This window comes from Zonotrichia albicollis, chromosome 32, assembly GCF_047830755.1.
Source record: "Zonotrichia albicollis isolate bZonAlb1 chromosome 32, bZonAlb1.hap1, whole genome shotgun sequence".
NCBI classification, from domain to species: Eukaryota; Metazoa; Chordata; class Aves; order Passeriformes; family Passerellidae; genus Zonotrichia; species Zonotrichia albicollis.
The window spans coordinates 523,839-549,723 of NC_133850.1; the positions used below are offsets into that span (position 1 = coordinate 523,839).

At 63.7% G+C, this 25,885-nt stretch overlaps 2 protein-coding genes across 2 annotated transcripts in view; one reads left to right on the forward strand and one right to left on the reverse strand.

The window, feature by feature from the left end:
* YJU2B (YJU2 splicing factor homolog B) overlaps positions 1 to 1,250 on the reverse strand; it is a gene marked incomplete in the record, with an annotated part of 14,005 nt that extends 12,755 nt beyond the window's left edge. Inside the window, 1 exon segment of the mRNA XM_074530402.1 lies at positions 1,209 to 1,250.
* A 4,182-nt stretch (positions 1,251 to 5,432) lies between these two features.
* The window catches only part of CACNA1A (calcium voltage-gated channel subunit alpha1 A), a 74,587-nt gene continuing 54,134 nt past the window's right edge, over positions 5,433 to 25,885 (forward strand). The window contains 5 exon segments of the mRNA XM_074530123.1: positions 5,433 to 7,218; positions 15,374 to 15,480; positions 17,103 to 17,242; positions 21,620 to 21,711; positions 22,994 to 23,461. Coding sequence (XP_074386224.1) covers positions 6,903 to 7,218; positions 15,374 to 15,480; positions 17,103 to 17,242; positions 21,620 to 21,711; positions 22,994 to 23,461 — 1,123 coding nt within the window. The 5' untranslated portion in view covers positions 5,433 to 6,902.

Below are 25,885 nucleotides of genomic sequence, written 5' to 3' on the forward strand. Positions count from 1 at the left end.
TCAAATTCTATCTCCCCAAAAAAAATCCAAAAATTCCACTTCTAGGTACCCCCCAAAAAATCCAGTTCTGGCACCCCTCAAAATTCCCACAGCCCTTTCAGGACCCCAAAATCCGGTTATGGCACCCCAAAATCCACACAAACCCACACGGTGCCATAAAACCCATCCATGCCCTTCCAGGAGCCCCAAAAATCCCAAAATTCTATTTCTAGGTACCCCCCAAAAAATCCCAAAATTCCAATTCTGTCTCCCCCAAAAAAATCCCAAAATTCCAATTCTATCTCCCCCAAAAAATCGCAGAATTCCACTTCCAACACCCCAAAAAATCGCAGAATTCCACTTCTGTATCCCCCCAAAAAATCCCAAAATTCCACTTCCAACACCCCCAAAAAATCACACAATTCCACTTCCAACACCCCCAAAAAAATCCCAAAATTCCACTTCTAGGTATCCCCAAAAAAATCACAGAATTCCACTTCTGTCTCCCCCAAAAAATCACAGAATTCCATTTCTAGGTACCCCCAAAAAAATCCCAAAATTCCACTTCAAACACCCCCAAAAAAATCACAGAATTCCACTTCTGTCTCCCCCAAAAAATCCCAAAATTCCACTTCTAGGTACCCAAAAATATCCAAAAATTCCACTTCTCTCTCCTCCAAAAAATCCAAAATTCCACTTCTGTATCCCCAAAAAAATCCAAAAATTCCAATTCTATCTCCCCAAAAAAAATCCAAAAATTCCACTTCTGTCTCCCCAAAAAAATCCCAAAATTCCACTTCTCTCTCCCCCAAAATCCACACTCACCCTTCCTGCACCCTCAAAACTCCATTTACAACCCCCCCAAAAATACCCCAAACTCCCCAGTACCCCCCCAAACCCCTTCCCCAAAATCTCACCCCAGCCCCCCCAAAATCCCCCTTAAACCCCTTAATACACCCCAAAACCCCTCAAAACCCCCCCTCAGGACCCCCCAAAAATCCCTCAGGACCCCCCAAAACCCCTCCCCAAAGCCCCTAAACCCCCCCAGACCCCTCCCCAAGCCCCCTAAGCCCTCCCAAAACCCCTCAAAACCCCCCCCCAGGACCCCCCAAAATTCCCCCAGGACCCCCCAAAAATCCTCAGGACCCCCCAAAGCCCCCTCAGGACCCCCCAAAAATCCCTCAGGACCCCCCAAAATTCCCCCAGGACCCCCCAAAGCCCCAGCCCACCTTGGCAGGGTCGAAGTCGGGTGGGTAGTATTTGTTGGTGCCCTTGCGCTCGCCCTGTGGGGAAATGTGGGGGTCAGGGGGCGTGGCCTCGGCGTGACCCCGCTGTGACCCCTGTGTGACCTCACTGTGACCCCTGTGTGACCTCGGTGTGACCTCAGCATGACTCAGAGTGGCCCCTGTGTGACCTCAGTGTGACCCCACAGTGACCCCTCTATGACCCCTCTGTGACCCCACAATGCGACCTTGGTGTGACCCCACTGTGACCTCTTTGTGAGCCCTCTATGACGCCAAAGTGACCTCTCTGTGACCCCAGAGTGTGACCCCTGTGTGACCCCTCTGTGACCTCACTGTGACCCCTGTGTGACCCCTCTATGACTTCAGAGTGACCCCTGTGTGACCCCACTGTGACCCCCCCCATTGTGACCTCTGTGTGACCCCTCTGTGACCTTACCATGACCCCTGTGTGACTCTTGGTGTGACCTCACTGTGACCCCTGTGTGACCCCCCATTGTGACCTCTGTGTGACCTCACTGTGACCCCTGTGTGACCCCGCCCCCACTCACCATGGCTGCGGTCTCCGGAGGTCACCGGGGAGGCGACGACGGTCACTGGTTTGTACTGGGAGAGAGATAACGGGCACCGGTTTATACTGGGCTGTTACCGAGCTGTAACTGGGCCGGTACCGGGCCATACTGGGAGGTACCGGGCGCTAACCGGGCCGGACGGGGGATTCTGGGCTGTACCGGGCCGGTACCGGGTCGTACTAAGCAGTACCGGGTATTACCGAGCAGTACCGGGATATTAACGAGCTGTACGAGCCGTACCGAGCTATTACCGGAAGGAACCGCGCTGTTACCGGGCTGTACCGGGCCGTACCGAGATTTACCAGGCTGTAACCGGGCTGTAACCAGGCGGTACCGGGTTGTTACCGATCCGTCCTGGGCCGTTCCGAGCTGTCACCGCGCTGTTCCCGATCCGTACCGAGCTGTTCCCCGGTTGTTACCGGGCCTTACCGGGCTATTACCGCGCTGTTCCCGATCCGTTCCGGGCCCACCCCTCACGCACCCCTCGGTCCTCACCGAGCACTTCCGGCTGCGCTCCTCAGGCCCCGCCCCTTCCTCCCTGTCTCCGCCCGCTGATTGGCCCAGCCGCGAGGAGGGGGCGGGACCTTTTCCCCGCGGCCCCGCCCCTCCGGCGGCGCTCGCGACCTCTGGCGGCGCCGCAGCGCGGTGATTGACGGCAGCCCATAGCAACGGGAGCGCCATGGCAACGGGCGGTTCTAGCGACGTGTTTCCATGGCAACGGGGCACATTGCGGCCGGGGCTCCATGGCAACGGGGTGCATAGCAACGGGGACCATAGCAACAGTGTCCATAGCAACGGGGTCCTTAGCAACGGGGTGCCCCATGACGGTGGGCTCCATGGCAACAGCGTTCAGAGCATCCGTCTCCATAGCAACGGCGTTAAACCGATGGGGGCTCCTGGCAAGGGGGGTCCATAGCAATGAGGGTCCATAGCAACGGGGGTCCATAGCGACGAGATTCCATAGCAACGGGGGTCCATGGCAACGGGGGTCCATGGCAACGGGGGTCCATGGCAAGGGGATTACATAGCAACGGGGGTCCATAGCAACGGGGGTCCATGGCAACGGGGGTCCATGGCAACGGGATTCCATAGCAACGGGGGTCCATAGCAATGGGGGTCCATAGCAACCGAGTGCTCCTGTCCATCACTCGGTGTCCCCATGGCGGTGGCAGTGTCCCCATCCCTGTCCCCATCCCTGTCCCCATAGGGGTGGCGCGGTCCCCATCCCTGTCCCCGTGTCCCCCCCGAGCCTGTCTCTGTCCCCTCCCTGTCCCCACGGTGCCACCATCCCCCTGCAGGTGCCACCGCGGTGGCCTCTGATCGGTCCCTGCAGGTGGCACCGCCTGATCACAGGGACCAGGTAATGAGCCACCGCTGTGCCACCGCCGTGTCACCGTGTCATCGCAGTGTCACCGTGTCCCCGGTGCCACCTCCGTGTCCCCAGTGCCACCGCCTGATCACAGGGACCAGGTAATGAGCCACCGCTGTGCCACCGCCGTGTCACCGTGTCATGGCAGTGTCACCGTGTCCCCAGTGCCACCGCTGTGCCACCGCCGTGTCACCGTGTCATGGCAGTGTCACCGTGTCCCCAGTGCCACCGCTGTGCCACCGCCGTGTCACCGGTGCCACCACTGTGTCCCCACTGCCACTGTGTCCCCAATGCTGCCGCCACATCTCCAGTGCCACCGTGTCCCCAGTGCCACTGCAGTGTCACCAAGGTGTCCTCAGTGCCACCACTGTGTCCCCAGTGCCACCATGGTGTCACCGATGTGTCCTCAGTGCCACCACCGTGTCCCCAGTGCCATTGCGGTGCCACCAAGGTGTCATCAGTGCCACCACCGTGTCCCCAGTGCCACCACAGTGCCACCAAGGTGTCCTCAGTGCCACCACCGTGTCCCCAGTGCCATTGCAGTGTCACTGTGTCCCCAGTGCCACCACGGTGCCACCCACCAATGTGTCCCCAGTGCCACGGCAGTGTCCCCACGGCTGCGTGTGCCACCGCACGGCCTGGCCTGGATATGGGGGACACCGAGGGGACACCGAGGGGACACAGAGGGGACACAGAGGAGACACGGACAGGGACAGTGATGGTGACACCGGGACAATGACGGTGACACCCGGACAGCCATTCACAGGTGTGAGGCCGTGCCCAGGTGTGCCCAGGTGTGCCCAGGTGTGTGTTTGTGCCCAGGTGTGTCCCCACCCCTCCCAGGTGTCCCCACCCCCCCATTGGTGCCCCGCCGGTACCGGAGGTGGGGGAGGGGGAGGGGGGGGGTGATCCCGGTGTGGCCCCGCCCCCTCCGCCCCCCCCCCCGCCATGTCCCGGTGGCCCCGGGGGCGGCACCGCCAGCGCCGCGTGCGCGGGGGACAAAAGCGACGCTGGGGACAAAGGGCCGTGACGTCAGCGGGGGCTGGGGGGGGCACCCGTGACCCAGATGGGCCTTTGGGGGGGGGGGGAGGGGCTGGGGGAGGGGGAGGGGGACGGGGTCAGTGTCCCCAAATTGGGGAGGGGGGAAAGGACAAGGTCAGTGTCCCCAAATTGGGGAGGGGACGGGCTCGGTGTCCCCAAATTGGGGGGGGGGCGGGGTCTGTGTCCCCAAATTGGGGAGGGGGGAAAGGACAAGGTCAGTGTCCCCAAATTGGGGAGGGGAACAGGGTCAGTGTCCCCAAATTGGGGAGGGGGACAGGGTCGGTGTCCCCAAATTGGGGAGGGGGGAAAGGACAAGGTCAGTGTCCCCAAATTGGGGAGGGGGACGGGGTCAGTGTCCCCAAAATGAGGGGGGGGACGGAGTCGGTGTCCCCAAATTGAGGGGGGGGACAGGGGGTTGGGGAAACTGAGGCAGCGGGAAGGAAGGGGGTGATTAAAGCGCGGTGATTAATTAGGGGGTAATTAAAGGAGGTAATTAAAGGGGTAATTCTTCCCCCAGGTATTGGGGGGGGGGGGGCGGGACAGAAGGAGGAAGAGGAGAGGAAGAGGAAGGTCCCGGTTTTTGGGGAGGGGGAAGAGGAGGAGGAGGAGGAAGAGGAGAGGAAGAGGAAGATCCCGGTCTTTGGGGAGGGGAGGGAGAGGAGGAGGAGAAGGAGGAAGGTCCTGGGTTTTGGGGAGGGGGAAGAAGAGGAGGAGGAAAAAGGGGAGGAAGGTCCCGATTTTTTGGGGGGAGGAAGGAGAGGGGGCGGAGGAGGAGGAGGAGGAGGAGGAGGAGGAGGAAGGTCCCGTTTCGGGGGGGTGGCGAGGAGGAGGAGGAGGAGGAGGAGGAGCAGCAGCAGCAGCACCGGAGCTCTGCCGCAGCCCGGCCCGATGGGCCCCCCCTGCCCGCTGCTGCCGGGGGGCTGACGGCGACCCCCGCCCGGCCCCGCCGCCCCCGGGGGGGGGCACCACCCCCGACCCCCCCCCCACCCCCTCCCAAGGCCGCCGCATTTTTATTTTTATTTTATTTTAATTTATTTTTAATTTTTTTTTTTTTTTTCTCTCCCTTTTGGATTTTTGGGATTTTTTTACCGGGGTGATTTTTTTACCTTTTTTTTTTTTTTTTTTCTCCCCCAAACCTCACGGATGCTCCGGGCCGGGGGCGCCGGGATGAGCTGAGAAAAACCCCCCGGGATTTTTTTAATTTTTAATTTTATTTTTTATTTTAATTTTTCCGCTCCTTTTCCTCTCTTTCCTTCCTCCCTCCCCCCCCCCGCCCCAAATTACCGCAACCCCCTCCGGGGGGGGGGAAAAACAACGAGAGAACCGCAGCGCCGGGACCCCCGCCCGCCGCTCCGGGGGCACCGCAGCCAACGGGACCCCCCCCCCCGCAGCACCGGAGCGCCGCAGCGGGGGGGGCTCGGCCCTCGCCATCACCGGGACCCCCCCCCGGAACCGGAACCGGAACCGGGACCCCGCGAGCTGCAGCAGTGCCAGGACCCCCCCACCCAACCCCGTCCGGGGCACCGGGAGCCGCAGCGCCGGAGACCCCCGTTCCACCGGGGGGAGCCCCCCCTCCGTTACCGGATTGCGAGAGGAGAGCAGAGGAGAGACCCCCCCTCATTTCGGGGCAGCGCAGCGAGGAAACAGAGAGAGACCCCCCCCCATTTTTCCACCGGGGGTGCCCCCCCCCAACATCCGCACCGCTCCGCGCGGGGGGGGCGGCACCGGAGGATGCTCGGGGCTGCCCCCGGTTATCGCTGAGCGCGCTGCCGGTGCTGGGCACGGACCCCCGCACCGGAGCTTTCATTATTTTAATTTTTATTAATTTTTTTTGGTTTTTTGGGGGGGTCAATCCTTATCCCTGAGCGCGCTGCCGGTGCTGGGCACGGACCCCCGCACCGGAGCTTTCATTATTTTAATTTTTATTAATTTTTTTTTGGGGGGGGGTCCTTATCCCTGAGCGCGCTGCCGGTGCTGGGCACGCACCCCCGGACCGGAGCTTTTATTATTTTAATTTTTATTAATTTTTTTGGGGGGGGTCCTTATCCCTGAGCGCGCTGCCGGTGCTGGGCACGCACCCCCGGACCGGAGCTTTCATTATTTTAATTTTTATTAATTTTTTTTGGAGGGGGGGGGTCCTTATCCCTGAGCGCGCTGCCGGTGCTGGGCACGCACCCCCCCGCACCGGAGCTTTCATTATTTTAATTTTTATTAATTTTTTGGGGTTTTTTTGGGGGGGTCAATCCTTATCCCTGAGCGCGCTGCCGGTGCCGGGCACGGACCCCCGCACCGGAGCTTTCATTATTTTAATTTTTATTAATTTTTTTTTTTGGGGGGGGGGTCCTTATCCCTGAGCGCGCTGCCGGTGCTGGGCACGCACCCCCCGTACCGGAGCTTTCATTATTTTAATTTTTATTAATTTTTCTATTTTTGGGGGGGGGTCAATCCTTATCCCTGAGCGCGCTGCCGGTGCTGGGCACGCACCCCCCCGCACCGGAGCTTTCACTATTTTATTTTTATTAATTTTTCTATTTTTCCGGGGGGGGGTCCCATGGGATGTGATGAGCTCCTGCCCGGTGCCGGCCCCACCAGCAGCAGCAGCGACAGCGACAGCGACAGCAACGACAGCAGCGTTGTCGTGACCATCGCGACCATTGTGACCCCCCCGCGTTGCTGGCGGAGCCCCCCGGGCACGGAGCGATGCCTCGCTTCGCCGATGAGCTCGGTCCCTCCTCGGGCCGCTACGGGCCCGGTGGCGGCGGCGGGAGCGGCGGGAGCGGCCCCGGGACGGCGGCGGGGCTGGGCGGGGGTCGCGGGGCAGGGGGGGGCCCTCGCCAGGGTGCCCCCCCCGGGGCGCAGCGGCTCTACAAGCAATCCATGGCCCAGCGCGCCCGCACCATGGCCCTGTACAACCCCATCCCGGTGCGCCAGAACTGCCTCACCGTCAACCGCTCGCTCTTCCTCTTCAGCGAGGACAACGTGGTGAGGAAATACGCCAAAAAGATCACCGAATGGCCATATCCTTCCTTGGCGGGACCCCCGAGCCGCCACCGGACACCCCAAATCCCCCCCGGCATGGGGGGCAATGGGGGGACCCGGTGCTGGCACCCCCGAACCCCCCCGGGATGGGAATGTGGGGCTGGGATGGGCAGCGGAGCGCGGCCCCCGGCGCTTTTGGGGGCCGGGCGCTTTTGGGGTCACCCTGTCCTGTGCTGGGGTGCCCGGGGCTGTTTCGGGGTCACCCTGTCCTGCATTGGGGTCCCCAGGCCCGTTTTGGGTCCCCAACCTCAAATTGGGGTCACCCTGTCCTGTACTGGGGTGCCTGGCCTCATTTTAGCGTCCCCAGGCCCGTTTTGGGGTCCCCGGGCCCGTTTTGGGGTATCCTGTCCTGCATGAGTTCCCCAGACCCATTTTGGGGTCACCGTGTCCTGTGCTGGGGTGCCCGGGGCTGTTTTGGGATCACCCTGTCCTGCATTGGGGTGCCCGGACCCATTTTGGGGTCACCTTGTTTTGCACTGGGGTCCCCAGACCCATTTTGGGGTCACTCTGTCCTGTGCTGGGGTGCCCGGACCCATTTTGGGGTCACCCTGTCCTGCATTGGGGTCCCAGACCCATTTTGGGGTCACCCCATCCTGCATTGGGGTCCCCAGACCCATTTTGGGGTCACCGTGTCTTGCATTGGGGTCCCCGGGGCTGTTTTGGGGTCACCGTGTCCTGCATTGGGGTCCCCCCGGCCCGTTTTGGGGTATCCTGTCCTGCATGAGTTCCTCTGCCCCATTTTGGGGTCACCCTGTCCTGCATTGGGGTCCCCAGACCCGATTTGGGGTATCCTGTCCTGCATGAGTTCCTCTGCCCCATTTTGGGGTCACCCTGTCCTGCATTGGGGTCCCCAGACCCATTTTGGGGTCACCCCGTCCTGTGCTGGGGTCCCCGGACCCGTTTTGGGGTCCCCAACCTCAAATTGGGGTCACCCTGTCCTGCCCTGGGGTACCTGGCTTCATTTTAAGGTCCCAAGCCCGGTTTTGGGGTCACCCTGTCCTGTATTGGGGTCCCCAGACCCATTTTGGGTCACCCTGGCCTCATTTTAGGGTCCCCAGCCCGGTTTTGGGGTCACCCTGCCCTGCATGAGCTCCTCATCCCCATTTTACAGCCCCTAGCCCCATTTTGGGGTCAAACTCTCCTGCATTGAGGACCCCAGCCCCGTTTTGGGGTCTCCAACCCCATTTTGGGGGTCTCCATGTCCTGCATGAGATTCTCAGCCCCATTTTGGGGTCTCCAGAGCCTTTTTGGGGTCACCCTGTCCTGCATGAGCTCTGCAAGCCCATATTGAGACCCCCCAGCCCCGTTTTGGGACCACCAGCCCCACTTTGGGGTCCTCAGCCCCTTTTTGGGGTCACCCTGTCCTGCATGAGTTCCCCAGCCCTATATTGAGACCCCCCCAGCCCCATTTTGGGGTTCCCATCCCCATTTTTGGGGTCACCCTGTCCTGCATGAGTTCCCCAGCCCCATATTGAGCTCCCCAGCCCCATTTTGGAGCCCCCAGCCCCATTTTGGCCTCCCAATGCCCCCGTTCCATCCCCTGACCCGTTTCGGGGTTCCCCTGACCCGTTTTGGGGTCCCCCCAAGCCGTGACCCCCCCATTTCCCTGCCCCAACCCGGGGTCCCCGTTCCGCTCGTGCGTCACCGCCCGGTGCCCGAATTGGGGTCACGGGCCCGGGGCTGGGTCAGCCCGTCCTGCACCGGGGCCCCCCGACCCATTTTGGGGTCCCCGAACCCATCTTGGGGTCCCCGAACCCATCTTGGGGTCCCCGATCCCCTTTTTAGCATCCTCAGCCCCACATTGGGGTCCCCAGCCCCACATTGGGGTCACCCTGTCCCGCATGAGCTGCTCGGCCCCACATTGGGGTCCTCAACCCCATTTTGGTGTCCCCAGCCCCATTTTGGGGTCCCCAGCCCCATTTTGGGGTCCTCAACCCCATTTTGGGGTCCCCAGGCCCATTTTGGGGTTCCCATCCCCTGCCCTGCACGGGTGACCCCATTTCCCTCCCCTTTTTTGGGTTCCTGGCCCCATTTTGGGGCTATTTCGGGCTATTTTGGGTTATTTTGGGGGGCTGCACCCTCCCCCTGCTGCTCTTGGGGTCCCTCCGAGCCCCTTCCCCCTTTTTGCTGCCCCCCAAAACACCCGACCCCAAAAACGCCCCCCCTCACCCCAAACCGGCCCCGGGCACCCCACAGACAGCTCCTGGCGCTTTGGGGGGGTCCCCACTCGGTTTTGGGGGTCCCCATTCGGTTTTAGGGGTCCCCATTCGGTTTCGGGGGGTCCTCAGTCGGTTTTTAGGGGTTCTCATTCGGTTTGGGGGGGTCCCCGTGCGGTTTTGGAGGTCGCCGCTCGGTTTTTAGGGTCCCTATTCGGTTTTGGGGGTCCCCATTCGGTTTTTTTAGGGGTCCTCACACGGTTTTTAGGGTCCCCATTCCATTTTGGGGGCTCCCGGTCGGTTTTAGGGGTCCCTTGGGGGGTCCCCATTCGGTTTTGGGGGTCCCCACTCGATTGTAGGGGTCCCTTGGGGGGTCCCCACTCGGTTTTGGGGTCCCCACTCGGTTTTAGGGGTCCCTTGGGGGGTCCCCACTCGGTTTTGGGGGTCTCACGCTCTTCTGGGGGTCCCCATTCGGTTTTGGGGTCCCCATTCGGTTTTGGAGTCCCCACTCGGTTTTGGGGGGTCTCACGCTGTTCTGGGGGTCCCCATTCCGTTTTGGGGTCCCCATTCCGTTTTGGGGTCCCCATTCCGTTTTGGGGTCCCCATTCGGTATTTGGGGGGATCCCCGTGCGGTTTTTGGGGTCCCCATTCGTTTTGGGGGTCCCCATTCGGTTTTGGGGCTCCCCATTCGGTTTTTGGGGGGGTCCCCGTGCGGTTTTTGGGGGTCCCCTCCTCCATCACCTTTCGGGGACCCCCCCAGAGCCCGGGGGTTCCTTTCGGGGGTCCCGCGGGTGCGGGTCGGGGGTCGCGGCCGCTGCCGCAGCGGGGCCGGGGCGGTGACGGCGGCTCCGCTTCCTCCGCCGGTACCGGTACCGGGGCTGGGGGGGTCGCGGCGGGGCCCGGGGGGGTTTGGGGGTCTCGGGGGGTCCCGGGGGTCCCGGGGAAGGGGGGTGGGGGGTGGATGATGCGTCGCCCCCCCCCCGCCCGGTGCGGGGCCCATCCTGCGGCACCGGAGCCTCCCACGCCGGGGCCGGGGCCGGTGCCGGTACCGGGGGCGGCAGCCGGGGCTCGGTGCCGGTGCCGCGGAGCCCCAAAAATCCGGTCCGGGGTGGGAGGGGGGCGCGGTGAGGAACGGGGGGGACCCCGAGGGTTCGGTTTGGGGGCGCTGGGTGGGAGCTTGTGTGGGGCCGGGCCGTGCCGGGCCGTGCCGGGCTGTGCTGCATCGCGGTGCTCTGCTGCTGCCCCGGTAACCGGGATGGGCTGGGCCGGATCTCGGTACCGGGAGCCGTGCTGGGTACCCAGGCTGTGCCAGGGAACCAGGCCAGGCCAGATCCCGGTACCGGGAGCCGTGCCGAGCCGTGCCGGGCCGTGCCGGGCTGTGCTGCATCGCGGTGCTCTGCTGCTGCCCCCGGTAACCGGGATGGGCCGTGCCGGGAGCTGGGCCGGATCCTGGTACCGGGAGCCATCCTGGAGCCGTGCCGGGCTGTGCCGAGCCGTGCTGAGCCGTGCTGGGCCGTGCTGCAGCATCCGCTGGCCCCGGTAATCGGGACGGGCTGCGCCAGATCCCGGTACCGGATGGCACAATGTGCCAGGGAACCGGGCTGGATCCCGGTACCGGGAGCTGTGCCATCCATGCCAGGGAACCGGGCTGGATCCCTGTGCCGTGCCAGGGAACCGGGCTGGGCCGGATCCCGGTACCGGGAGCCGTCCTGGAGCCGTGCTGGGCTGGAATCTGGCACCGGATGGCACAACGTGCCAGGGAACCGGGCTGGATCCCGGTACCGGGAGCCGTGCTGGGTACCCGGGCTGTGCCACAGCCGGGGTACCGCATCCCGGTACCGGTACCCGTGCCATGACGAGGGCACCGGCAGCGGATCCCGGCTGTGCCAGGAACCGTGCTGGGCCAGATCCTGGTACGGGGAACTGTGCTGGGTACCCGGGCCGTGCCAAGGAGCCATTCTGGGCCAGATCCCGGTACCGGGAGCCATCCTGGATCCCCGTGCTGTGCCAGGGAACCGTGCTGGGTACCCAGGCTGTGCCAGGCAGCCGTGCTGGGCCAAATCCCGGTACCGGTGCCTGTGCCGGGTGCCAGGGCCGTGCCAGGGAACCGTGCTGGCCCAGATCACGGCTCCGGGAGCCGCATTGTACCAGGGGCAGCGAGCGGTGCCGGGTGCCCGTGCCGTGCCAGGGAGTGGTGCCAGGCTGAATCCCGGTACCAGTACCCATGCTGGGTACCCGTGCCATGCCAGGGAGCTGCACCAGACCGGATCCCAGTACCGGGAGCTGTCCTGGAACCGTGCTGGGCCAGATCCCGGTACCGGGTACCCAGGGCTGTGCCAGGGAGCTGTGCCAGGCCAGATCCCGGTACCGGTGCCTTTGCTGGGTACCAGGGCCATGCCAGGGAATCGTGCTGGACCCCCGTGCTGTGCCAGGCTGGGTCCTGGTACCGGGAGCTGTGCTGGGCCAGATTCCGGTACCCGGAGCGGTGCTGGGTACCCGGGCTGTGCCAGGGAGCTGTGCCAGGCCAGATCTCGGTACCGGGAGCCCTCCTGGAGCCGTGCTCGGTCAGATCCGGGTACCGGGCACCCGTGCCATGCCAGAGATCCACGATGGCCCAGATAACGGCCCCGGGAGCCGTGCTGGGTACCCGGGCTGTGCCAGGGAGTGGTGCCAGGCCAGATCCCGGTACCAGGTGCCCATGCCATGCCAGGGATCCACGATGGCCCAGATAACGGCCCCGGGAGCCGCATTGTACCAGGGGAAGCGGTGCCGGGTGCCCATGCCGTGCCAGGGAGCTGTGCCAGGCTGAATCCCGGTACCAGTACCCGTGCTGGGTACCAGGGCCATGCCAGGGACCTGTGCCGGGTCAGATCCCGGTACCGGGAGCTGCATTGTACCGGGTGCTGGGTGCCTGTGCTGTGCCAGGGTAACCGTGCCATGCCGTGCCAGGGTAACCATGCCATGCTGTGCCAGGGATCAGCTCTGGCCCAGATCACAGCCCCGGGAGCCGCATTGTACCGGGTGCTGGGTGCCCGTGCCGTGCCAGGGCAGCAGCAGCAGCAGCTCCTCCCCGTGCCAGGGCCGTGCCCGGTGCCCGGTGCCCGTGCCAGGCTGGCCGGGCAGTGCCACGCCGCAGTGCCCGCGTGTCCAGCTGGCCGGGGCCATGTGCGGGGCCGGAGATCCCTGTGGGGTACCCGGGCCGTGCCAGGCTGGGCGCCCACGGCCGCGTCCGTGTGTGGGGATGGACAGGGGGACACGGGACAGACGGACACGGACAGGGGGACACGGGACAGACGGACACGGACAGAGGGACACGGGACAGACGGACACGGACAGGGGGACACAGACGGACACGGACAGGGGGACACGGGACAGACGGACACGGGACAGACGGACACGGACAGACGGACACGGGACAGACGGACACGGACAGGGGGACACGGACAGAGGGACACGGACAGACGGACACGGGACAGACGGACACGGACAGGGGGACACGGGACAGACGGACATGGACAGACGGACACGGGACAGACGGACACGGACAGAGGGACGCGGACAGACGGACACGGGACAGACGGACACGGACAGACGGACACGGGACAGACGGACACGGACAGGGGGACACGGGACAGACGGACACGGACAGACGGACACGGGACAGACGGACACGGACCCGTCCCTGCCACCCCCCCCCCGGTGCCAACTCCCGGTGCCCGCGGCTGCGGCTCCCGCTGTGCCCGGAGCGCTTTGATCGCGCCGCGGAGCCGCCGCTTTGATGAGCGAATTAATTAATTAATGAACACGATGGCGCCGACCCCGGGGGCACGGAGAGCGCCTCGGCCCCGCCCCCGCTTCGGGCTCCGCTCGTGCCTCAGTTTCCCCCAGACCCCAGCTCAGTTTGGGGCTCCCCCAGCCCCATTTTGTGCTCCGCTCGTGCCTCAGTTTCCCCTGGACCCCAGCTCACTTTGGGGGCTGCCCCAGCCCCACTTTGTGCTCCGTTTGTGCCTCAGTTTCCCCCAGACCCCAGCTCACTTTGGGGGCTCCCCCAGCCCCACTTTGTGCTCTGCTCGTGCCTCAGTTTCCCCCGGACCCCAGCTCACTTTGGGGGCTCCCCCAGCCCCATTTTGTGCTCCGCTCGTGCCTCAGTTTCCCCCGGACCCCAGCGCGGTTTGGGGGCTCCCCCAGCCCCATTTTGTGCTCCGTTCCTGCCTCAGTTTCCCCCCGGACACCAGCGCGGTTTGGGGGCTCCCCCAGCCCCATTTTGTGCTCCGCTCGTGCCTCAGTTTCCCCCAGACCCCAGCTCACTTTGGGGGCTCCCCCAGCTCCATTTTGTGCTCCGCTCGTGCCTCAGTTTCCCCCACAACCAGCTCAGTTTGGGGGCTCCCCCAGCCCCATTTTGTGCTCTGCTCGTGCCTCAGTTTCCCCCGGACCCCAGCTCACTTTGGGGCTCCCCCAGCCCCATTTTGGGCTCCGCTCGTGCCTCAGTTTCCCCCAGACCCCAGCTCACTTTGGGGGCTCCCCCAGCCCCATTTTGGGCTCCGCTCGTGCCTCAGTTTCCCCCGGACCCCAGCTCACTTTGGGGCTCCCCCAGCCCCATTTTGTGCTCCGTTCGTGCCTCAGTTTCCCCCGGACCCCAGCGCGGTTTGGGGGCTCCCCCAGCCCCATTTTGTGCTCCGTTTGTGCCTCAGTTTCCCCCAGACCCCAGCTCACTTTGGGGGCTCCCCCAGCCCCATTTTGTGCTCCGCTCGTGCCTCAGTTTCCCCCGGACCCCAGCTCACTTTGGGGGCTCCCCCAGCCCCATTTTGTGCTCCGCTCGTGCCTCAGTTTCCCCCGGACCCCAGCTCACTTTGGGGGGCTCCCCCAGCCCCATTTTGTGCTCCGTTCGTGCCTCAGTTTCCCCCAGACCCCAGCTCACTTTGGGGGCTCCCCCAGCTCCATTTTGTGCTCCGTTCGTGCCTCAGTTTCCCCTGGACCCCAGCTCAGTTGGGGGCTCCCCCAGCCCCACTTTGTGCTCCGTTTGTGCCTCAGTTTCCCCTGGACCCCAGCTCAGTTGGGGGCTCCCCCAGCCCCATTTTGTGCTCCGCTCGTGCCTCAGTTTCCCCCGGACCCCAGCTCACTTTGGGGCTCCCCCAGCCCCATTTTGTGCTCCGCTCGTGCCTCAGTTTCCCCCGGACCCCAGCTCAGTTTGGGGGGCTCCCCCAGCCCCATTTTGTGCTCCGTTCGTGCCTCAGTTTCCCCCAGACCCCAGCTCACTTTGGGGCTCCCCCAGCCCCACTTTGTGCTCCGCTCGTGCCTCAGTTTCCCCCGGACCCCAGCTCAGTTTGGGGCTCCCCCAGCCCCATTTTGGGCTCCGTTTGTTCCTCAGTTTCCCCCGGACCCCAGCTCGGTTTGGGGCTCCCCCAGCCCCACTTTGTGCTCCGCTCGTGCCTCAGTTTCCCCCGGACCCCAGCTCAGTTTGGGGGCTCCCCCAGCCCATCTTTGTGCTCCGCTCGTGCCTCAGTTTCCCCCGGACCCCAGCTCAGTTTGGGGCTCCCCCAGCCCCATTTTGTGCTCCGCTCGTGTCTCAGTTTCCCCCGGACCCCAGCGCGGTTTGGGGGCTCCCCCAGCCCCATTTTGTGCTCCGCTCGTGCCTCAGTTTCCCCCGGACCCCAGCTCAGTTTGGGGCTCCCCCAGCCCCACTTTGTGCTCTGCTCGTGCCTCAGTTTCCCCCGGACCCCAGCTCACTTTGGGGGCTCCCCCAGCCCATCTTTGTGCTCCGCTCGTGCCTCAGTTTCCCCCGGACCCCAGCTCACTTTGGGGGCTCCCCCAGCCCCATTTTGTGCTCCGTTTGTGCCTCAGTTTCCCCCGGACCCCAGCTCGGTTTGGGGCTCCCCCAGCCCCATTTTGGGCTCCGTTCGTGCCTCAGTTTCCCCCAGACCCCAGCGCGGTTTGGGGGCTCCCCCAGCCCCGTTTTTGGCCTTGACTCGCCCCCCACTCCTTTTGAATACATGATTTTAGCCACCATCATCGCCAACTGCATCGTCCTGGCCCTGGAGCAGCACCTGCCCGACGAGGACAAGACCCCCATGTCCGAGCGGCTGGTGAGGGGCGGGGGTCCCTGGGGGTCCTGAGGGGCGGGGGGGGGGTCCCTGTCCCCACCTGGGGGTCCTGGGAAGGGTCCCTGGCCCCATTTGGGGGTCCTGGGAAGGGTCCCTGGGGGTTTGGGGTGTCCCTGTCCCCTTTGGGGGTCCTGGGGAGGGTCTCTGGGGGTCCTGGGGAGGGTCCCTGGGGGTCTTGGGGGGTCTCTGTCGCCCTTTGGGGGTCCTGGGGGGGTCCCTGGCTCCATTTGGGGGTCCTGGGAAGAGTCCCTGGGGGTTTGGGGGGGTCCCTCTCCCCTTTGGGGGTCCTGGAGGGGTCCCTGCTCCATTTGGGGGTCCTGGGGGGGTCCCTGGGGGTTTGGGGGGTCCCTGTCCCCTTTGAGGGTCCTGGGAAGGGTCCCTGCTCCATTTGGGGGTCCTGGGGAGAGTCCCTGGGGGTTTGGGGGGGTCCCTCTCCCCTTTGGGGGTCCTGGAGGGGTCCCTGCTCCATTTGGGGGTCCTGGGGGGGTCCCTGCTCCATTTGGGGGTCCTGGGGGGGGGTCCCTGGGGGTTTGGGGGGTCCCTGTCCCCCTTTGGGGGTCCTGGGAGGGTCCCTGGCTCCATTTGGGGGTCTTGGGGGGTCCCTGTCCCCCTTTGGGTGTCCTGGGGAGGGTCCCTGCTCCATTTGGGGGTCCTGGGGGGGGTCCCTGGGGGTCTTGGGGGGTCCCTGCTCTATTTGGGTGTCCTTCTGGGGGTCTCTGCCATCCTTTGGGGTCCTGGGGAGGGTCCCTGTCCCCTTTGGGCTTCTGGGGTGGGTCCCTGGGGGTCCTGTGGAGGGTCCCTGGCCCCATTTGGGGGTCCTGGGGGGGTGTCCCTGAGGGTTTGGGGGGTCCCTGTCCCCCTTTGGGGGTCCTGGGGAGGGTCTCTGGGGGTCCTGGGGAGGGTCCCTGGGGGTCCTGTGGAGGGTCCCTGCTCCATTTGGGGGTCCTGGGGGGGTCCCTGTCCCCCTTTGGGGGTCCTGGGGAGGGTCCCTGCTCCATTTGGGGGTCCTGTGGAGGGTCCCTGGCTCCATTTGGGGGTCCTGGGGAGGGTCCCTGGCTCCATTTGGGGGTCCTGGGGAGGGTCCCTGCTCCATTTGAGGGTCCTGGGGAGGGTCCCTGCTCCATTTGGGGGTCCTGGGGAGGGTCTCTGGGGGTCCTGGGAAGGGTCCCTGGGGGTCCTGGGGAGGGTCCCTGGGGGTCTTGGGGGGTCCCTGTCCCCCTTTGGGGGTCCTGGGGGGGGTCCCTGGCTCCATTTGGGGGTCCTGGGGGGGTCCCTGGCTCCATTTGGGGGTCCTGGGGAGGGTCCCTGTCCCCCTTTGGGGGTCCTGAGGGGATCCCTGGCTCCATTTGGGCGTCCTGGGGAGGGTCCCGAGGGTCCCCACCCCACTTTGGGGTCTCCGGGCCACCCCACGACCTTTGCTGAGGGTCCCTGGGGTTCCCCCCCCCAGCCCACCGAGGGGGTCTCGCCCCCCGCGCCCCCTCCCCAGCAGGGCCCGGCCTTGTCCCCGTTTCCTCCTTCCCGGCAATCGGGGCAGGGCTGGGGGGGGAGGGGACAGGGACAGGGCGGGGGTCTCCTGACCCCCTGGCGCCCCCTCCCCACGCCAGGACGACACGGAGCCGTACTTCATCGGCATCTTCTGCTTCGAGGCGGGCATCAAAATCATCGCGCTGGGCTTCGCCTTCCACAAAGGCTCCTACCTGCGCAACGGCTGGAACGTCATGGACTTCGTGGTGGTGCTGACGGGGTGAGGGGTCGGGGACACCTGGGGACACCTGGGGACACCTGGGGGACAGCGGGGACACCTGGGGGACAGAGGGGGATGCGGGGATGCGGGGATGCGGCTGTTTGGGGAGAAACGCGCGGGGTTGGAGCGGGTGCGGGACCTCCCCCTTCCTTCCTGTCCCCTCCCCTTCCCTCCTCACCTGTGCCACACCCCCGTGTCCCACCTGCGTGTCCCCTCCGTGTCCCCTCTGCGTGTCCCCTCCGTGTCCCACCCGTGTCCCATCTGTCCCCTCCGTGTCCCACCCGTGTCCCCTCCGTGTCCCACCCGTGTCTCACCTGCGTGTCCCCTCTGTGTCCCATCTGTCCCCTCCTTGTGTCCCACCCGTGTCCCCCCCCACAGGTGTGCGGGTGTGGGACCTTCCCCTTCCCTCCTGTCCCCTCCCCTCCTCACCTGTGTCCCACCTGTGTCCCCCACGTGTGTCCCCTCCTTGTGTCCCACCCGTGTCCCCTCTGCGTGTCCCTTCCATGTCCATCTGTCCCCTCCTTGTGTCCCTCCGTGTCCCCTCTGCGTGTCCCCTCCGTGTCCCACCTCTGTCCCCTCCTTGTGTCCCACCCGTGTCCCCCCACAGGTGTGCGGGTGTGGGACCTTCCCCTTCCTTCCTGTCCCCTCCCCTCCTCACCTGTGTCCCACCCGTGTGTCCCCCCCGTGTGTCCCCTCCATTCCCACCTGTCCCCCTCATGTCCCCACTTGTCCCCCCCCGCCTCGTGTCCCCCTGTGTGTGTCCCACCTGTGCCCCTCGCAGTTTTGGGGGTGTGGGACCCCCTCTTTCCTTCCTGTCCCCTCCCTGTGTCTCACCTGTCCCCAGCTCGTGTCCCATCTGCGTGTCCCCTCTATGTCCCCACTTGTCCCCCCCTCGTGTCCCACCTGTGTCACCCCTCCGTGTCCCCTCCATGTCCCACCTGTCCCCCTCATGTCCCCCCACCCGTGTCCCACCTGCGTGTCCCCCTGTGTGTGTGTGTGTCCCACCTGTGCCCCTCGCAGTTTTGGGGGTGTGGGACCCCCCCTTTCCTTCCTGTCCCCTCCCTTTGTCCCACCTGTGCCCCTCCCACGTGTCCCATCTGCGTGTCCCCTCTATGTCCCCACTTGTCCCCCCCTCGTGTCCCACCTGTGTCCCCCGTGTGTCCCCCCCGTGTCCCCTCCATGTCCCCACTTGTCCCCCCACCCGTGCCCCGTGCAGGTGTGTAGGTACAGGACCCTCAGGACCCCTCCCCTTTTCCTTTCCCCACCTTTCCCCCTCCTCGTGTCCCCCCGTGTGTCCCCCAGCGTGTCCCCCCGTGTGTCCCCCCCGTGTCCCCTCCATGTCCCACCTGTGTCCCCTCCATGTCCCACCTGTGTCCCCTCCGTGTCCCCCCCGTGTCCCACCTGTGTCCCCTCCGTGTCCCCCCCGTGTCCCCTCCGTGTCCCACCTGTGTCCCCCCCCGTGTCCCCTCCATGTCCCACCTGTGCCCCCTCGTGTCCCCCCGTGTGTCCCCTCCGTGTCCCCTTCATGTCCCACCTATGCCCCCTCGTGTCCCCCCGTGTCCCCTCCGTGTCCCCTCCATGTCCCACCTGTCCCCCCCCTCCCCGTGTCCCACGTGCCCCCCCGCGTGTGCCGCGCTCTCGAGCTGTCACCGTTGTCCCCGTGTCCCCCCCGGCGCTGTCACTTTGTGTCCCCTCGGTGTCACTCAGAGCGCGGGGCCGCCGCTCGCTGCTGCTGCTGCTGCTGCTGCTGCTGCTGCCCGAGGCTCCAAAATCCCCCCCCGGTTCCAAAATTCTCCCCCCGGTTCCAAAATTCTCCCCCCCGGTTCCAAAATTCTCCCCCCGGTTCCAAAATCCCACCTGCTTCCATTTCTCCCCCCCGCCAAGGTTCCAAAATTCTCAGTTCCAAAATTCCCCCCCTGGTTCCAAAATTCCCCCCGGTTCCAAAATCCCCCCTGTTCCAAAAATCCCCCAATTTTCAGAATCACTCCCCCGTCTCCAAAATCACCCCCCGGTTCCAAAATCCCCCCCAAATGCGGGACCACCACCCCAGAGACCCCCCTGGTTCCAAAATCCACCCCGAGTTCCAAAACCCTCTCAGCTCCAAAACCCCCTGTTCCAAAAATCCCCCAATTTCCAGAATCACTCCCCCGTCTCCAAAATCCCCCCCCCGGTTCCAAAATCCCCCCCAAATGCGGGACCACCACCCCAGAGACCCCCCCCCGGCTCCAAAATCCACCCCCAGTTCCAAAATCCACCCCCAGTTCCAAACCCCCCCAGGTTCCAAAATCTCTCCCAATTCCAAAGTCTCCCCCAGATATGGGACCACCACCCCAGAGACCCCCCCTGGTTCGAGACCCCCCAAATGCGGGACCACCACCCCAGAGACCCCTCCCCAGTGCCAGCCCCCCCCCCCTTGGTGACAGATTCCCCCGGGTTTCCTCAGTGGGGAAACTGAGGCAGGAATTTTTGGGGGGGGGTCTGTCCTGTGTCATGGGGGGGAAGCTTCCTCTGCCCCCCCCTCCACCCCAGCAATGAGGGGTGGGTTAATTGGGATGAATTAATTGAGGTGGATTAATTAGGGGTGATTTCATTGGGCTGGTTGGGGGGCTCTCTATGAGTTTTGAGGGTCCTTGGGGGGGTTTTGGGGGCCATTGAGGGGATTTTGGAGGTCACTGGGGATTTTTGGGGGTCCCGGGGAGGTTTTGGGGGTCCCTGACCTCAATATGGGGGTGGAGGCTGTTGCTGTGTGACCAACCCCCCCCGGTTGCCATGACAACAGGCGACCCCTCCTCATCACCGGGGGTCGGTACACCGGGGTACACCGGGGACCACCCCCCGTTTTTGAGCTCCCCTCGGGGCCGGTGCTGCCCGCGCTGTGCCCGAGCCCCGGAGCCGCCACCGGAGCCGCCACCGGAGCCGCCACCGGAGCCGCCACCGGAGCTGCCACCGGCGGCGACATCGCCCGGAAAAGGCTAAAAATAACCCCGGGCAGCTCCGCCCCCGCCCGCGGCACCGGCGGCGGCACCGGCGGCACGCGGCCCTGCGGCGGCGCGGGGGGGGGGGGGGGAGCGGGGGCGGCCGCCGGTGGCCACGGGGCTGGGACCGTGTGACAGCGACACGGGGGGGGCGGGTGGCCGTGTGACAGCGATGCTCGTGGCTGTGTGACAAGGATTTGGGGGATCCTGGTGGCCACGGGCTGGTGGCTTTGTGACAGAGATTTGGGGTTCATGGTGGCCACAGGCTCATGGTTGTGTGCCAGAGACTGGGGGGTTCATGGTGGCCACGGGCTGGTGGCTTTGTGACAAGGATTTGGGGGATCGTGGTGGCCACAGAGTGGTGGCCATGTGACAGGGATGCTCATGGCTTTGTGACAAGGATTTGGGGTTCATGGTGGCCAGAAGGTGGTGGCTTTGTGACAAGGATTTGGGGCTCGTGGTGGCCACAGGGTGGTGGCTTTGTGACAAAGACTTTGGGGCTCATGGTGGCCACGGGCTCGTGGTTGTGTGACAGAGATTTGGGGGATCCTGGTGGCCATGGGCTGGTGGCCGTGTGACAGGGATGCTCATGACTTTGTGACAGAGATTTGGGGCTCATGGTGGCCAGGAGGTGGTGGCTTTGTGACAGGAATTTGGGGCTCGTGGTGGCCACGGGCTGGTGGCTTTGTGACAAAGATTTGGTGGCTTTGTGACAAGGATTTGGGGCTGGTGGTGGCCAGGGGCTGGTGGCCGTGTGACAGAGATTTGGGGGATCCTGGTGGCCATGGGCTGGTGATTTTGTGACAGAGGTTTGGGGCTCCTGGTGGCCACAGGCTGGTGGCTTTGTGACAGGGATTTTGGGGTTCATGGCGGCCACAGGGTGGTGGCCGTGTGACAGGGATGCTCATGGCTTTGTGACAAATATTTGGGGGTTCATGGTGGCCACAGGCTCATGGCTGTGTGACAGAGATTTGGGGCTTGTGGTGGCCACAGCGTGGTGGCCGTGTGACGGTGACACTCGTGGCTGTGTGACAAAGGGGATCATGGCCAAGTGACAAAGATTTTAGGGCTCCTGGTGGCCTTGGGCTGGTGGCCGTGTGACAGGGATGCTCATGGCTTTGTGACAGAGATTTGGTGGCTTTGTGACAAATATTTGGGGTTCATGGTGGCCACGGGCTCATGGCTGTGTGACAAGGACACGGGGGCTGGTGACAGCCGTGACGAGGTGGCCACAAGCTCACGGTGTCCCACCGTGGCCGTGGCCCCTCTCGGTAGCCACAGTGCCCCATTTGGGGGTCCCTGGGATATTTCCCTTCCCACCCCTCTCGGTGGTCCCGGTGGGTCATTTGGGGGTCTCCATTTGGGGTCCCCGTGGCCACCGAGCTGTGTCCCCTCCCTGCAGCATCCTGGCCTCGGTGGGCTCCCAGTTCGACCTGCGGACGCTGCGGGCCGTGCGCGTGCTGCGGCCCCTCAAGCTGGTCTCGGGGATCCCAAGTGAGTCTGGGGGCTTTGTGGGGAGGGGATCGTGGGTGATCGGGGGCTGCCAAATCCCTCAAATGCCATCCAAGCCCTTAAAGCCCCCTCAAATATCTCAAAAACTCCCCAAATCCCCTCTAACCCCCACAAAACATCCCCAAATCTCCTCCAACCCCTTAAAACCCATCCCAAATATCCCAAATTAACCCGAATCCCCTCGAAATCGCTGAATCCCCCACAAACATACCAAAAACTACCCCAAATCTCTTCCAAGTCCCCCAAAACCACCCCAAACCCCCTAAACCCACCTCAAACATCCCCAAACTCCCCCCAAATCCCCTGAAACCCCCCAAATCCCCTGAAACCCCCCAAAACCCCTCCAAATCCCCTGAAACCCCCCAAAACCCCTCCAAATCCCCTGAAACCCCCCAAATCCCCTCCAAGCCCACCTAAAAGCCCCCAAATTCCCGCCCAGGTCTGCAGGTGGTGCTGAAGTCCATCATGATGATCCAACCCCCCTCCAACCCCCTCAAATCCCCTCCAAACGCCCCCAAAACCACCCCAAATCCCCCTAAAACCCCCTCAAACATCCCCAAACTCCCCCCAAATCCCCTGAAAGCCCCCAAAACCCCTCCAAATCCCCTCCAAGCCCCCCAAAACCGCCCCCAAATCCCCGCCCAGGTCTGCAGGTGGTGCTGAAGTCCATCATGATGATCCAAACCCCCCCCCAACCCCCTCAAATCCCCTCCAAACGCCCCCAAAACCTCCCCAAATCCCCCTAAAACCCCCTCAAACATCCCCAAACCATCTCAAATCACCCCCAAATCCCCTCCAAGCCCTCACAAAACATCCCCAAACCCAACCCAAATCTCCTCCAACCCCTTAAAACCCATCCCAAATATCCCAAATTAACCCGAATCCCCTCGAAATCGCTGAATCCCCCACAAACATACCAAAAACTACCCCAAATCTCTTCCAAGTCCCCCAAAACCACCCCAAACCCCCTAAACCCACCTCAAACATCCCCAAACTCCCCCCAAATCCCCTGAAAGCCCCCAAATCCCCTCCAAATCCCCTCCAAGCCCCCCAAAACCGCCCCCAAATCCCCGCCCAGGTCTGCAGGTGGTGCTGGAGTCCATCATGATGATCCAACCCCCCCCCAACCCCCTCAAATCCCCTCCAAACGCCCCCAAAACCACCCCAAATCCCCCTAAAACCCCCTCAAACATCCCCAAACCATCTCAAATCACCCCCAAATCCCCCTCCAAGCCCCCCTAAAAGCCCCCAAATCCCCGCCCAGGTCTGCAGGTGGTGCTGAAGTCCATCATGAAGGCGATGATCCCGCTGCTGCAGATCGGGCTCCTGCTCTTCTTCGCGATCCTCATCTTCGCCATCATCGGCCTGGAGTTCTACATGGGCAAATTCCACACCACCTGCTTCGACCTGGTCACAGGTGGGGTGACAGCCCTAAAAAATGCCCCAAAAAAACCCCAAAAACACCCCAAAAATACCCCAAAAATCACCTCAAAAAATACCTCAAAATACCTCAAAAACCACCCCAAAATCTGCCAAAAAAACCAGCCCCCAAATCACCTAAACCCCCCTAAAACAACCCCCGAAAATCAGGCCCATAACCAAACCCCGTATCTCCTAAATCCCCCCCAAAAAACCCCAAAAATACCCCAAAAAGCACCTCAAAAAAACCTCAAAATACCTCAAAAAACAGCCCAAAATCTGCCAAAAAAAACAGCCCCCAAATCACCTAAACCCCCCTAAAACAACCCCCGAAAATCAGGCCCATAACCGAACCCCGTATCTCCTAAATCCCCCCCCAAAAAACCCCAAAAATACCCCAAAAAGCACCTCAAAAAAAACCTCCAAAAATACCCCCAAAATCTGCCAAAAAACCAGCCCCCAAATCACCTAAACCTCCCGAAAAACGGCCTAAAAAATACCCCCAAAATAACCCAAAACCAGCCCAAATTCCACACCACCTGCTTCAACCTGGTCACAGGTGGGGTGACAGCCCTAAAAACAGCCCCAAAAAACCCCAAAAATACCCCAAAAACACCCCAAAAAGCACCTCAAAAAATACCTCAAAAAACACCCCAAAAAAGCTGCCAAAGAAAAAGCCCCCCAATCACCTAAACCCCCCTAAAACCACCCCAAATTCCCTGTAACCCCCCAAAGAACCCCCCCAAAACCCCCAAATCCCCCCCGGGCCCGCGGCCGGAGCTGCATTTGGAGCGTCCTAATTGCGGCTGTCCCTTGATGAGGCCGTTAATTAATTGGCCGTTAATTGGCCGCGGTTATTTCTGGCCGTGCCCGGGGGCGTGGGGGGGTCCTGGGGACAAAGGAGGGGGGGGGGCTTTTGGGGGGGGGCTCAAAGGGGATTTTGGGGAGGGGCTTTGGGGAGTTTTGGGGGGACATTAGGGGGTCCTGGGGACATGGGGAGAGGTCTTGGGGACATGGGGGGGGGTCTTGGGGACATTGGGGGGGGTCCTGGGGATATGGGGGGGGTCCTGGGGATATGGGGGGGGTCCTGAACACGGTGGGGGGGGGTCCTGTGGACAAGAGGCAATCCTGGGGATATGGGGGAGGTCCTGGGGATATGGGGAGGGGTCTTGGGGATATGGGGAGGGGTCCTGGGGATACCGGGGGGTATCTGGGGGTACCTGGGGGGGATCTGGGGGGTACCTGGGGGGATCTGGGGGTATCTGGGGTGATCTGGGGGGGATCTGGGGGTACCTGGTGGTATCTGGGGGTACCTGGGGAGGATCTGGGGGTACCAGGGGGTATCTGGGGGTACCTGGGGGGTACCGGGGGTACCTGGGGGTATCTGGGGGTATCTGGGAGGGATCTGGGGGGTACCTGGGGGTACCTGGGGGGGATCTGGGGGTACCGGGGGGTATCTGGGGGTACCTGGGGGGGATCTGGGGATACCTGGGGATACCTGGGGGTACCTGGGGGGGATCTGGGGATACCTGGGGGTATCTGGGGGTACCTGGGGGGATCTGGGGGTATCTGGGGATACCTGGGGCGGATCTGGGGATACCTGGGGGGTATCTGGGGGTACCTGGGGGGATCTGGGGACACCGGGGAGATTCTGGGGGTACCTGGGGGTATCTGGGGTACCTGGGGGTACCTGGGGGAATCTGGGGGTACCTGGGGGGGGATCTGGGGATACCTGGGGGGATCTGGGGGGGATCTGGGGGTACCTGGGGGGATCTGGGGGTACCTGGGGGGATCTGGGGGGATCTGGGGGGGATCTGGGGGTACCTGGGGGGATCTGGGATACCTGGGGGGATCTGGGGGGGATCTGGGGGTACCTGGGGGGGATCTGGGGGTACCGGGGGGTATCTGGGGGTACTTGGGGGGATTCTGGGGGTACCTGGGGGTACCTGGGGGGGATCTGAGGACACCGGGGAGATTCTGGGGGTACCTGGTGGGATCTGGGGGTACCTGGGGATACCTGGGGGGTACCTGGGGGTACCTGGGGGGATCTGGGGTACCTGGGGGGATTCTGGGGATACTTGGGGGGGATCTGGGGACACCGGGGAGATTCTGGGGGTACCTGGGGGTACCGGGGGGATCTGGGGGTACCTGGGGGTATCTGGGGGTATCTGGGGGTATCTGGGAGGGATCTGGGGGTATCTGGGGGTACCTGGGGGAATCTGGGGGTACCTGGGGGGGATCTGGAGGTACCTGGGGGGATCTGAGGGGATCTGGGGGGGATCTGGGGGTACCTGGGGATACCTGGGGGGTATCTGGGGGGTACCTGGGGATACCTGAGGGGATCTGGGGGGTATCTGGGGTACCTGGGGGTATCTGGGGGCGTTCTGGGGATACCTGGGGGGGATCTGGGGTATCTGGGGGGATTCTGGGGGTACCTGGGGGGATCTGGGGGTACCTGGGGATACCTGGGGGCATCTGGGGGGATTCTGGGGGTACCTGGGGGGATCTGGGGATACCTGGGGGGATCTGGGGGGGGATCTGGGGGTATCTGGGGATACCTGGGGTGGATCTGGGGATACCTGGGGGGTATCTGGGGACACCGGGGAGATTCTGGGGGTACCTGGGAGAATCTGGGGATACCTGGGGGGGATCTGGGGGTACCTGGGGGTACCTGGGGGGGATCTGGGGGTACCTGGGGGGATTCTGGGCGTACCTGGGGGGTTTCTGAGGATACCTA